Source organism: Protopterus annectens, chromosome 1.part0, assembly GCF_019279795.1.
Source record: "Protopterus annectens isolate FY-2018-M chromosome 1.part0, PAN1.0, whole genome shotgun sequence".
Classification (NCBI taxonomy): domain Eukaryota; kingdom Metazoa; phylum Chordata; order Ceratodontiformes; family Protopteridae; genus Protopterus; species Protopterus annectens.
In genome coordinates, this window is record NC_056725.1 from 660,658,402 (window position 1) to 660,672,892 (window position 14,491).

Consider the following 14,491-nt stretch of genomic DNA (forward strand, 5'->3'; position numbering starts at 1 on the left):
CACTTCACATGAGCAATGTATGCAAAAGCAGTGTCTTTGGTAACTCAGATGTTGGTGATTGCTGGTGTGTCACCCAGAATGTTGTGGTGTGTGTCACCTTTGACGTGTGTCATAGGTTCACCATCACTGTGAACTGAAATGGCTAGTGAAAGCCATGAAGACCATCTCGTGCTTGTTCCTGATTCCTCTGCCTTGACCGCTTTGAAGCCCGGCATGGATCTGAATTTTTGCACATCCTTGGAGGCTTTTCTAATGATTGCAGCTGACATTGAGGGGGAACCTCAGCTGAAAATATCCAAGGGACCAAGGGGGATTCCTCAGATTTTAGTGAAGGAGAAAATTCCTTTCACCATTATTGAGTTGTGTCAAGAGTCTGACCCGCCGAAGGTTTATTTGGGTGGATATCCCACAGAAAAACAAATGGAAGGCAAAACATATTTCCCCTGTTGTACAGGACCCCCAGCATGAGTGCCAGGATTTCACTCCAGATTTGTTTAATGCTTTGATAGCCTTGAAGACTCCTCAAGGGGTCTCTGTTCCTGCTCCTCCTGGTCTTGCACCCCTGTTAAGAGGCCTAGGGAATTTGATTCCTCTGATGAGTATTTGGATTCTGGAGAAGAATCCCTGGCCTATTTTTCCCAAATTCCTTTACCCTGGACTGTGGTCAAAGTGAAGAGGATTCTTCGAGTCCAGACTCTCCCTTGGAAGATTTCTCCTATGGGGATACTTTTACCAGCATGCATGATGGACTATTTTAAGTGGGACTGTTCCCAGGTCTCTGACATGCAAAAGAGGTACTATGAGATCCTACAAACAGTTTTCCAAGCCATCAGTTGTCCCTCTTGTTCTAGATTCACTTTTGGATACATTTTCTGCAGCTTCTCTAGCTCCTGACTCTCAGCCTCCTGTAGCAAAGGAGTCTGATAGGTTCTGCAAGGTGCATGACATCCATAAATTTCTTCATAAGTGCCTTCTATTGATCTTTTTGTGGTATCAGTTTATTCTGACAAGCTCTCTTAAGTTGTTGCCATCTGCTAAGCTACATCTTCTTGACCAGGATAATAGTGCATGGAAAGTTTGGGCAAGCAGGTTTGCATTGCTGTCACCCTGTCCTTTAGGGCCATTAATCACCAGACTCATATGACCAGGTATGTTTTGGCCCTCCTTTCCCAGGTTTCTAAGGTGGTTTCTGACCTTCCTGTTTCTGAGGGGATGGTTTCTGCCCTTTCCCTGTTAGGGTCCACTTCTCAAGTTTTTGACAGTCAGTAAAATGCAGTTGATGGCTCTTCCAGGGCTGCTGCCTTTGGTTCAGTGATGAGGCATTATTCCTGGCTGTGGCTTTAGGCTTTGTCTGATGACATCAATGCCAAACTTTTGGCTGCACCTCTGGATAGCAAAAGTCCTTTTAGGATTGCTGCTGAGGACTTAAGTCCCCCCAGGATAAGGGTAAAGCCATGGAGGAGCTGAAGCACATTTTGTTTCCCTTTTTCTCAAGTTTCAGAGGAACTATCCTTCCAAGTCTGATTTTCTGCGTAGACAGACTCACCCCTCCTAATGATAAGGGTTCTAGACATGTTATGCCTGCCAAGTCTACATAGACTCCTCCTTTCCAAAATCCTTCTTTTCAGGATAAGCCTGGTTATATTTGATGTTTGACCTTCCTTTCCCCTCAGCTGGGTCCCTTTATCTGTCTGCCTTTCCTTATCTCTTCCAATTGGCATCTGATCAACTCAGATTCTCCTGATTATCGGCCAGGGATATTTCATAGTTTGGAAATCCCTTTCTCTCTTTTCAGGCATTGCTCAGCATCCTCAAGAATACCTTTCTCATTTTCCAGAGGTTCTGCAGACCCTTTTGGATCAGGGCACTATTCAACTCATTCCACCCATCCAGGTGGGGAAAGGGTTTTACTCCAGAATGTTTTTGGTTCCTCAGAAGGAGGGTAAGTGGAGAACAATTATGGATCTTTCTCTGCTAAACATGTTTCTCAGGATTCTTCATTTTCAAATGTTGTCCCTTCAGACTTTGTTTCCTCTTCTTCTTCCCCAGGCTTTCTAGATCTCAAGGATGAGTACCTTCACATCCCCATTCACCTTCGGTTCAGGACATTTTTACATCTCTCTGTTTTCTCCTTGCATGTTTCAGTTCTCTGCTTTTTCCTTTGGCCTCTCTGCTGCCCCAAGAGTATTCATCAAATGCCTTGCTCCTCACATTGCTTTTTGCAGGCTTCAGGAAGTACAGATTTTTCCCTACCTCAATGATCTGCTCATTTAAACTCCTTCTCCCAGCAGTCTGCTAAAGGATCTCTATTTTACCACTTGTCTTTTACATGTCTGGGTTCACCATAATCCTTCAGAAATCAGTCCTGACACCATCCCAGGATCAATTTTCCTTGGTTGTAGGCTTCAAACCATTCCCATTTTGGCATCACTCCCTGCCTCAAGGTTCTGTACCCGGCAGCCTTTTTCCAATATCTTCTTCCTCTGTCCACTGCCACGGCCTCAGGGTTCTGGGATGTATGGCCTCTGCCATTCCCTTACTCCCTTTTGCCAAGTTTCATACGAGAAAGTTGCAGTAGTACCTGAAATCAGTGTGGCTCCAGCACTGCCATTCTCTGTTCCTTTTCTTCCTTGTCTTAAACTCTAGCTGCAGTGGTGGATTCATCATCTCTCTCTGAATCCATGGCTTACTTTATAGTCTCCACTTCTCTCTCAAGAGCTGTTCACAGATGCCTCAGGTATGAGGTGAAGAGCTTCTTTTGGCTCTCTAAAGGTCCAGGGTCTCTGGTCTCGTCAGAGGTCAGTCCATATCAACATAAAAGAGATGAGTGTTCTGCAAGCTTTTCATTCCCTCTTTCATTCTGTGCCCCACAAAATCTTTACAGAAAATCCCACTGTGATGCAGTATGTCAACAAGCAAGGGGTCACAAGGTCCTATCACCTTTGCAGACTAGCTGTTCAGGTCTGGGATCTAGCCAAACATTGTCAAGTAACTTTTCAGGCAGTTTACATTCCCTTAGAGCACAATTTTGTGGCAGACACTTTCAGCAGGTCTAGCACACTGGGTCATGAATGGAAGTTTCATAGAAATGTGCTCCTGGATATTGTCCATCAGTGGGGTGTTCTCAGGTAGATCTTTTCACCTTCCTTCTGAAAAGAAAATGTCCTCTGTTCTGTTCTGTTCCAGAGTCCCAAGTGCTCTGACTTGGAAAGTGGATGCCCTGTCTTTTCCTTGGAAGGGAATGTTTCTGTATGTTTTCCCCCTCTTGCTGTGTTAGCACAAGTTCTGTACTAGATCAGGCAGGACTCTCCTAAAATCTTGCTGGTGACTCCGTTTTGGCCCAGACAGCATTGGTCCCCCTTCTTTCTCACTTGGCTAGGGAAACTCATCACACGTTACCTCACCGGGTGGATCTTCTCACACAAGACAAGGGATCTCTTGTCCATCCTCAAATCTCCACTCCTAAAATGGCACTGTGGGTGATAGCATTTTGATTTCTTTTAGGAACCTCTTTTCTGAGGATATGATCCAGGTTTTGCATTAGGCTGGGAAACCCAATACCAGAAAATCATATATGTCCAAATGGAAAAGATTTTCTGTCTGGTGACTCTCTTGCCATCAGGATCCCCTATCTATATAGGTTCCTCCGGTTCTCTCTCACTTGTGTGATCTGCTCCATGCTAGGTTGGGATATGTTTCAGTTAACCTATCAGCAGTTTCTGCTTGTCTGCCTTTGAATCCTCAAATAATTTCTTATAGGCATCTGTCATATTAGGCCTCCCAGGAAGCCCATTCCACCTTTTTGGGACCACAGTTTTGTACTTGAAAAATTGACCCAGCCTCATTATGAATCTGCCTCTTCAGATATTTCTGCCAAAGAGTGCCTGGACTTCAGGATCTCATAGCTATTCCACTTTTTTAGTTTTTCATAAGACAGGGTGTGTCTCTGTTTGAATCCTTACTTTATGCCCAAGATGGTCCATGCGTTGTCCCTTAATCAGTCTGTTAATCTCCCTTTCTTTTTATCCTTCTCTGCAGTCTGCCTGTGAGAAGGTTCCTCACACCTTGTATTTGCAGACACAGTGCAGACATTATTACTTAGGTAAAACTAAAGGTATTCATAAATCTGAGCAGCTGTTTGTTTCTTTTTTCACATGACACTGGGTTTGGCTGATTCTAACCAAGCCATCTCCTCCTGGGTTTCTAAGGCCATTTCCTTTTGTTATTCTTTTCATAGCAAATGTCTTTCCTTGGCTGTAATGGCACATTCTACTAGGGTGGTTGCCTCCTCTTGTTTCAAGATTTGGATACCAATTCCATTCTGGAGGCTGACACTTGGTCCTCTGTTCATATTTTTATTAAACATTACAAGCTGGATGTTATTTCCAGGGCCAGGGAAGGATTTGCCAGGGATATCCTACATGGGTTTCTGGAGGGCTGTTCTGTGCCTTCCTCCTCCCAGGTTTCATCTTAAGCTCTTGTATTCCCCCTTAGGTGATGAATACTGCAACAGTGATATAAAAGGACATGGTAAAGTTGTAAAATTTTACCATAACAGTAGCTGTCCTTCTCTTCAGTGTTGCAGTATTCAGTCCCTCTCTCCTTCCCTGTCTGTCTTAGGTCTTGCCCTGCATTTTTATTGCCCTCCTGGCCGAGGTGTCCCTCCATCCTTTTTCCTTCTAGATGTACATGTTCTTCTTTGTCCCTGGAGGTATTCTTTTCCTCCAGGGTCTTTTTCAGTTCTGAATGTTTGCATCTGTACATCACCTTTATACCCTATGCCTTGCATGTGGAGCATACGGATGACATACAGTGCCTATAAGACCCAAAAGCTTTCGTATACTGGCCAGAAGTTGGGTTATCCTTGGCAGGTGATCCATTAGGTGACAAATACTGCAACAGTGAAGAGAAGAACATCTGCTATGGTAAAAATTTACACAATTGTACTTTTTTGGTGCTTCTAGTTAGCAAAAGACAACCATTTTCAGTTCTGGACACTTGCATTTAGTCTCGTTTAAGTCACCAGCATGTTCATCAAATGTGCAGGGAGTAAAGACATTTCCTTAACCTGATGACTGACTCCTAGCTGTTTGAAACTGGAACAGGCTAATGTCTGTGCGATAGTTTCTCGTGAGTCTTATTATTCTTTCTGGTGGCTGCTGTAGTTCCATATAATGCTCCTTCAAATGCTCACTTTATAAGGATGCACACTGGACACACTGTCCTGTAGAGCACCTCTTCCATCAGACAGGATGTTTCCATTAGAAAATCTGGTACTGTAAAAAAGTTTAGTCACAGAATGATGCCAGTCTGCATATCAGTATTCTGGAAATAGCAGCAGTTTTTCCTACACTGCAGATTCCTTGACTCAAGGTACTGTTGTCATCCATAGTGACATCATGGCTTGGTACATAAATAAAGAAGGGCAAACTCTCTCTCTTGAGAGATACTGGGGGGGGGGGGGGGTGAGTGTGCTGTGTTATGAGGACACTGTCTAATTTGCAGGTCACATTCTTGGGGAAGCCACTTCTTTAGCAGACCGTCTCAGTCATTGCTTACTGCTACCTCATGAGTAATCCATCAGTTTGTCAGTAGTACAGAAGATCTTCTGTTTCTGGGGAAGCCATGCTGCAACCTCTTTGCATTCCTGAAAACATCAGCAACTTTTCTCTCATTAATTCTCGTTGGGAATGCCCTGCGGATGAGGCACTAGGACTCCTTTATACATTTCCCCCCGTTTTGCCTTATACCAAAATTCCCTCAGAAAGCCAGGTAGAACAATATGTCTTGATACTTCACAATAAAAATATCTTTGGATTTTTCTCTAAATATCACAGAAGGCCGTGATACTACATTTAAGTCATACTAATATATAAAGTAGTGCAACCAAGCAACAAAGTAATAAGATGAAATAACTCTTCTTCATTTGATGATTGCGTGATTTGTCCTGCACAATCTCAACTTTTAGTAAGGACATCCCAATATGGGCTTCTAAAAAGATGGCAATCCTAATTGTTGACTTCATTTTTGTATAGTGATTCACTTGTAAGCTGCATTTTTTAATTGCAACAGTTTTGCAGAAAATAATGTCAGTCTTCTATGTAGATCTACTGATTTGTCAGGCTCAAGGATTATGGATTTGATGGTGTTATTATGCTGTGGTATAACAAATCAAGGTGTAGCAATGAAATAGAATTGGAATATGTAATGTATGAGGCATTTTGTGTATTGGTTTAAAAAAATCTCCACATAAATTTAAGAAAATATAGTTGTATCTTTTTGTACTGCTCTTTTAAAATACTTCTGGGCAAATTAAAAATTAAAAAGCCTGCTAGATTTAACTACTGTGGTGGCCTAGATGTGTGCATGCCTCTAAATACAGTTTACCTAACAGCTACTTACACTAGAGTTAAACTGCAACAGTGTGCTTATACCTGTTCATCGGACCTATCTGCAAGCTGCCTCACAGTTTAACAGGACTTTTTAAAAGTTTCAGCTTTCTGCTGTATTACAAACACCCTGTGTAGGTTTACAATGTCTTTGTGTTCTTGTAACTTTGTTTAATAATAGCTGAGATTCACACTCTAGGACCTGCACCCCCCATGCACATTTTTTCTTACAGGACTTTAAATCTTTGTTTGTACCTAGGTAATCTTGGGACTCTGCTGACTCATTCCCTTTAACAGTGTTATCTGCTCTGAATTGAGTTCCTTTGGTCAGCCCACTCCGTTCGCCCTTGCTATGCTCAGACTCACTTCGCTCCCCACCCTAACGCCCTATTCCCACCCACACCTGACATAATTTCCTTTATAGTTAACAAGTTGCTCCACCCTACACCGGATGAGTCCCCCTATTTCCCATTATAGCAATACAGTCATCTACACTTTTTTCACTACCCTCATCCCCATTACCTTTCAACCAACCAATATCTGTCCCTGCACTCTTCCTATACTTACTTTCCATACTGTGCTACCTTACTTTAATTGAACATAGGCTTAACCTACAACTATCTCCTACATGTACTTTAACCTCTCAACCCTCGTTTAACTCAGACTACTTTGCTATTCTACCTATCCAGCCTACTCCCTATAGTACATCCTCCTAACCTACATTACTCCACCCACCACTTCCTAGCCCTCCTACCTCATCTACTATCTGTGCACCTCTCACTTACTCCATTACTGTATCTTCTACACCTCCAAATACTACTATTATACACTTCATCTACCCTGTTCTCATATTACTTCCTCTCACCTCACATAATTCCTTTTTACTTACTCCTTTTATCCTATTGCTCTGTCTCTACTCAATACTCTACCTATGCTACCCATAGCTACTTATAACACCACCACTGCCATTCACCTTATTAGTCCTACAAACAACATCATACTCACACACATATGAATGCACAGCCCTATAAAATCTCTCACCTCCAAAACTATTATATTTCTGCTCTCTCTATACCTCTATCTCTTTCTACAGCTAACATCACATTACATAACCCACATTCCTTATAAACCTACTTCTACAACAACCATACTTATACAATCTACAGCTATTCCTCAGTAGGGCCTACTTTATATGCCACAGACATGATCTTAAAAATCAAACTAAAAATCCTCTCCCATCAAAACCACCACAAGTAAAACTCAATTCTAAATAATCTCCTCAATATTAAAAAGAAACTGCAACCTGTAAATCTCCCCACCCACCACAACCCAAGTCAATGCAGCGATATACATCCAAACCCCGGTCTCTCTTCAGCCTGCTTTAACCCCCCAACCTCCTTAAAGTCCCTAAACTTCACCACCATCAATCTCCAAAGCATTCGAAATAAAATACCACACCTACATGCCTGGTTAGACAATAACAAACCAGACATCACTGCCATTACTGAAACATGGTTAAAACCTTATATCAAAGATGCTGAATTTCTACCCCCTTATTACAACTGCATCAGAGTAGACAGACTACATAAAAAAGGGGGTGGTATCACCTTGATATAACCAAACACCTTCACTTTAGTTCAGTACACAAAACCTGTCCCATGCTTCTCAACAGCAGAGATACTAGTATCCTTTCTAAAAATGAATAACAGCAAAATCCTAATCAAGACCCTTCCACCAGCATAAACCTATATAACTGTACCCAACCAATAACCAAAATAACTAGCCCTAACAATAAAACAGGCAGTGGCTCAATTCTGGATTGGATACTCATCTCCAATCCCAACAAAATCTCCTCCTCCGGCACACTACCTAACAGTATTAGTGGCCACTTACCAGCCTTTATAACCCATAAGACCACCTCAATCCTAAGCACACACACCAAGTTAAGCAAACCAGCACTTTATTTCACTTCACCCCAACACCTTTAATGAAATTTTACAAAGGATCAACTGGACTCCTTCAATTCAACATTTCTTAGAATTTTAAATAGTTTAGCCCCACCTCACCTAAAAAGAATAAAAGCTAAACAAGTAAATTATGTCTGCTAGGGATAAAGCTTGGAAAACCTGACAAAAAAAATCCTAATGACCTCATTCAATATAAACAATTACGCAACCAGGCAAAATGACTAGTGATTAAAAATAAAAAAGAACACTTCCTGAGCCTTCAAGACCAACACAAACTAAACCCAAAGAAATTTTGGAGCGCAATCAAATCCCTACTCCATCCAGGTAAAAATAACAATCCTTGTCCTAATCCAGATAAAATTCCCACTGAGATAGCCTCGCACTTCAATTCATATTTTATCGACACCATAGCTAAACTCACCACTACCTTTCCACCTATAGACCCCTGCCCACCTGAACCTCCCACTTCACAATCCTCTACTACTCCTCTATTGTCATTCTCACCTATACCTACTTCCACTATAAAAAAACACTACTTCATAAACTTAAACCTTTTACTAATGCACCAGACAGTTTACCTGCTGAATTTCTACAACTATCTGCAAACTCTATTGCCTGTCCTATCAGCATACTCCTCAATATATTTAGGAGTCCAGTATACCAAACATATGGAAGAAAGCATTTGTTCTTCCACTCCATAAAGGTGGCAACAACTCTGCCTTCTCTAATTTATGACCCATTGCTATCTTCTCTCCCATCTCTAAAATATTAGAAAAATGTATTCACACTGAACTTTTTAACTATGTTGTTCAAAACCAGATACTTTCCCCCACACAGCATGGCTTCAGGCCAGGTCATAATACCTGTACTGCTCTCATATCCTTTATGGACACAGTAAACAGAGCTTGTGATGCCAGTTACATAGTCTCCTCGCTGTTTCTAGATCTCTCTAAGGCCTTCAGCATGGTTTCACATCCCCTTCTGCTCACAAAACTCACCTACTTAGGTCTCTCACCCCATATCTTAAACTGGTTCTCAGACTATCTCAACAATAGACAACAATCCACCAAATAGCAACAATCCTTCTCACCTTTTCTCAACACAACCACAGGTGTACCTCAAGGATTTATACTAGGTCCCCTCCTTTTCAGTATATTCATTAAAAACTTCCACACCACTCTTACTCATGGAACAGTTATCCAATATGCAGATGATTCTACAATCATCTTTACTGCCAAATCTATAGCTGAGTTACATCTTACCCAAAATGCTTTTACTTCAACTGAAACTTGGATGCCAAACAACCATCTAGCTCTAAATCCTAATAAAACCAAACTGCTAATATTCCGCCCCAAAAAAAAAAAAAAAAAAAACTACCGCCCTGAGAAAGAATGATTTTTCTGTCCAATCCCATAATAATACTTCCATTGAAGTCATTCCACGTACCAAACTGCTAGGAGTTATTATTGATGAAAATCTAACATTTGGCCTCTATATCCATAGCAACATCAAAAAAAGAAAAAAAGCACATCAGAAATTAGGTACCCTCTATAGACACAAAAACTACTTTAATATTACTGCTAAAAAAGCTCTAGCATCATCCTTTCTACTACCATCACTACTCTAAGGTGCCCCAATCCTCGCCAATCTCCAGTCCTCCCTGAAAACCAAACTAGACTTATGTTACAAGGTTGCTAAATTTGTAACAAATTCAAAAAACTCAGCACACCACCGCTCATCTCTACAACAGCTAAACTAGCTTGAACTCTCATAATGCCTCACTTTTTTACAATTAACCACTGCACATAAACTCATATACAAGCCTTCAACTTGCCCCTCTCTCTCTCTTCCTTATTGACTACATACCACCCTAACAGGCCACTAAGATCCAAAAACACAATGATGCTAAAAGTTGAAAAACCTAACCTTGCACCTGGTCAAATGCTATACTCTTTTACCATCTCAAAACTGTGAAATCCCTCCCACCTTCTATCAGAACAATCAGTAACCCTGCTCTCTTTAAGACATCTCTCAGATCACACCTGTCTTCTCTCTGGTGATGTACTTGTGCCAGAATAGTACCTCCTAACTCCTGATCCACTCTTATATCTCTACAATATCACTACCTAGGAGCTCTCTCAGACTTACTGAATTCAACTGCTTATACCTTCAAAGCTCAAACAAGTAACAATCAAAACTGCTACCCTACCTGACTAACTGCATCCTCAATGATCAAATTGTACAGAATGTTGATGTGTAATGTTTGTAAGTAACTTGTACCATTGTGTTTAATATTTATTTCCATGCATCGATACTGTATATGCACTGCATATTGTGCTTTTTCTTGTATGTACTGTTAATGTTATGTGAAGCCTTTCTCCCTGGGCCTGTACTGAAAATGGGCTGACCTAGTTCCAGTAGACTTTCCTGGTTAACAAATGCAATCAATAAATAAATAAATATAGCAGGTGCATTACTATATTTCTCCAGCATTCAGGATAACAGAAAAAACTCTGATCTTCCTATTGATTAGTTAAAAATTATTGGGTTACAATGGTATCTTTGAGATCTCAGAAGGTATGTTTGTTAGTGCTCTTAAGTCTGCAATATGACAGTCTTTATAAAAGCCTGCAATTTAACAATTTTCTTGGGCTAGAGCTGAATAACTGCTATGAATAGTTTAAAACAAGCTGCGAGAGAAATGTATAAATGCTAACACTCCTGCTTTACAGGGTGTGTAAGATGCCTGTGACTCAGTATTGCCAGTGTATCTCAACCGAATCAGAAGGCAGCATCACTTCCATATATCTACATGTCCTGGATTCTGGGATTGGAACAAGAAAGCTTTAAAAGAAAACCACATAAATATGGCAGGCCTTTTGTCAGCTACTTTCTGGAAAAACATATTAATATTTTATAAGAAGCAACTGGAGTGATTCTAGTATATTAACATAGAGGATGAAACAAAAATATAATGCAGAAATCAACATGTTTTGAGATACAAAGTAGAGCTTTCTTTTAATCAGGAATCTAACTCCTTGTCATTAGTATCCTTGAAATTTATTAAGCCTTTCTCAGGGGCACTTTTCTTGTTCAGCTTCTTGTAAAGGATCTTATCCTTCCATGAGATTTTATATATTGGTTTAGAAAAATTACCTTTCCTCATTTTGAACCAGAAACTATGGCTGAAATGAAATATTTATGGTGGAAAACTTTTACTAATTACCACTACTTTTACTGGAAGAATATTGGAATTACAACTCAGCATTGCATACGGTCATACCTGACTTCTACACACAATGTAGTGTTGAAAAGCCATCCATAAAGATCTGCACTGAGCTAAGTCAACATGCTTTTTACTTCCCCATCATCTTTTTTGCCTTTTCAGTAATTTCCACATACCAAACCAAGCCAATAAAGCATTATTAATTTGTCTGTCATTTTGTATTAAATACTTCTTATAACCCATCTTCCTTTCCTTCATAGGTTCATAGAAGGTTACTAGGCAAGCAGCCCTAGGGCCTTTACAAACCTAGGCATGTTAATCCCAAGTATCTTCATTTGTTCTTTTTGGGTAGTCGCAGAATGAATTTAAGAACAGAACAGGTCTGTGATCAACACCGGCTACCCCTGCCTATGAGGGACATGGGTGCCACTCCCAGGGGTGAATTTGTGGTCTCCCATCCAGTTATCTAGGTTGCGTTTAAATATAGGTTGAATTATTTCATAGCACTGTTAACACGTTCTGTTTTAAATGTAAAGTACCCACTGACTGATTCAGCAAAGCTTGACATTTTCATTCACTTCCTGTACTTTTCTATATGAATACATATCCTGTAGTCCTGGAATTAGGTAAATTTTGAAGAATCATGTTGATTGTAATGTTGTAATGTCTCAGTACTGACTGCATTTGTGTTTTTACATAGTATTTTCTGTTTTCTGTTTCAAGGAGAACAGTTCCAGTTTTTCCTGCTTATCCTTTGAAGCATGTGTTACACAAGCTGTATCATGTTAAGCCCCCAGTCTCTCTTTGACCATTAAACCCAGTTCCTACTGACCCATATGTTTCACCTGCTTCTTGGAATCCAAGGAAACCAGGTATGCGTGACAACAGTTGAGGATCATGGTTCATCACCCTTCAAGGAGTCAGGATGCTGTTTAGCTTGTAACTCTTCCCCCTTTTGGTTGACAGGTATAGTGCAGTGCGTACTACACAAAGTTCATATGTAGATGAATGCTTCCACATACCCACTGCCTAGCTAGAAAGTGATTCTATTCTTAGAAGGATCTTGCCTCCATTTACCTATCTTCTTGCACACAGCATGCACTTGTGATCTTTTCACTGTCACAGAACATATATATATATATATATATATATATATATATATATGTACACTACTCCTTTCCAGATAGGTAGACTGGCTTGTGCCATTCACTTCCAATCTTCCCTCGATAATTTCTTCAGTATGCAGGGCTTTATTCATGTTTGCCATAGAGCAAAGTTATCCAAGTCATACCTTTGTTGTCTCTTTTGGATCTCTACAGACCTAATATTCTGCTTTAGAGATAACAACTATAACAACTGCTAAAATGCAGGGGAGGCACTAATTGCTGCTGTATACATAGGCATTACAGTAGTCCTTAATCCATTTACTAGTATGCTGCAGCTACATAACATGCTTTGTTTTTCTTTGTAAAAGCATTCAGGCCTTCATTCACCAGAGTACAATAGAATTCTCAGAGCAACACCATCATGTCGTAGCAATGTCATTACTGATGTCACTTTTTAAAAAAGAAAAGATTTGGAGAACATGTGACTAGGCAGTTGGCATCTGAAGTAATGTGCTATGAATGTCTCATGCAGGAGGTGAAAGGAATGTCAGTGTGTCTTACAACACTGGTAAATGGAAACCCAGTTTCATTGTCCCCAGTCACAATGCAGTGGTGATTCAGAATCCTATTGTAAACATACAAATCATGGATAATCTGTTTTAACTAGATAGTAAAACCATTAGCAGGAACTGTGATACAAGTGGATTAGGATTTTCACAGAGGGTGCTCTTTGTAACTTAGGCATGATCTGATGTACACACTGATAAAACATACTAATGATTTGTTGCGCAGAATTTAGTAGTGATTTTTCACCTGAAAGCTGCTGCACTTTCTGTAGTGCTTTCTCTTGTTTATTAGCTAACTCACTTCCTTTCTTTCTGGTGTTTATCTGTCTGCGTCTGAATCATTTTTTACCTTTAATATTTTACTGGTGGCTGTATATTAACTACAGTACCATGATATTTTAAGTAGACTACCCCAGTAACACGTATGGTAACTAAGACATTGTAACAAATGAATAACTTGAAAATGAAACTTACACTTATTGTAGTTTTTGTTTGCTTGCTTTTTTAGGGAAGTAAAAGTCAAATCTGGTGAATGGTTCCTTTTGGAACGAGCAAAGAAGTTTCCAGATGAAGAAGGTAGTTACATTTTCTGTTTTATTTTGAAAGAGGTCTGTATATATGTTTTTATCCAGCAGTGCTTTGTTGTGTACTGCATATATTTCTTCCTTTCTGTCATGCAGTTGTACAATCATCTTAGACGTATGGCAAGGCAGCATACTTTTCCTGTACCGTGTTAGCTTTAGCTATAAAGCTCTATCTTCTTGTATTTAAGAGCAAAAAATAGGCAACACAAAAAACAACTTGGGATAAAATTACACCCTGCGGCTTGAGTCATTGTGCAGAGTGATTGAGGAGGGAGATGCAGATAATACAGAGATCCTACACTGCTCATCGTACAATGCTAGTGTGCTTCAGTAATTGTCTCCTTCTCCTCCTTTCCTCGTACTTGAAGAGGAGGCTGAAGCAGTTTTATTCCTCACTACCCCCCACCCCAGTAGCACCACAAAGTAAGATTCTCACAATTCCATGATATAAAGCATGCAGACTAGGAAGCATGTTACAGCGTGGTTGGCTTTGTGCCTGTGTTCTCTGGGAGATTTGCTCTGCAGATTTAGAAACAGAAAATGTAGCATGCAGCTAGTTTTGCCTTCTGCTTGAACCTGCAAAGCATTACCTGAATAGCATATATTGTCTTACATTCTTTCCAAAATTCCCTTATTCTGACTTTATCCACCTC

At 40.3% G+C, this 14,491-nt stretch overlaps 1 protein-coding gene across 6 annotated transcripts in view; it reads left to right on the forward strand.

Annotated features, from left to right (window-relative positions):
• The window catches only part of SYTL3 (synaptotagmin like 3), a 1,329,495-nt gene that overhangs the window by 890,481 nt on the left and 424,523 nt on the right, over positions 1 to 14,491 (forward strand). For all 6 annotated transcript variants that reach the window (XM_044061986.1, XM_044061992.1, XM_044062018.1 and 3 more), the window contains one exon: positions 13,763 to 13,830. In XM_044061986.1, the coding sequence (XP_043917921.1) occupies positions 13,763 to 13,830 (68 nt within the window). The remainder of the gene's footprint in view (positions 1 to 13,762; positions 13,831 to 14,491) is intronic.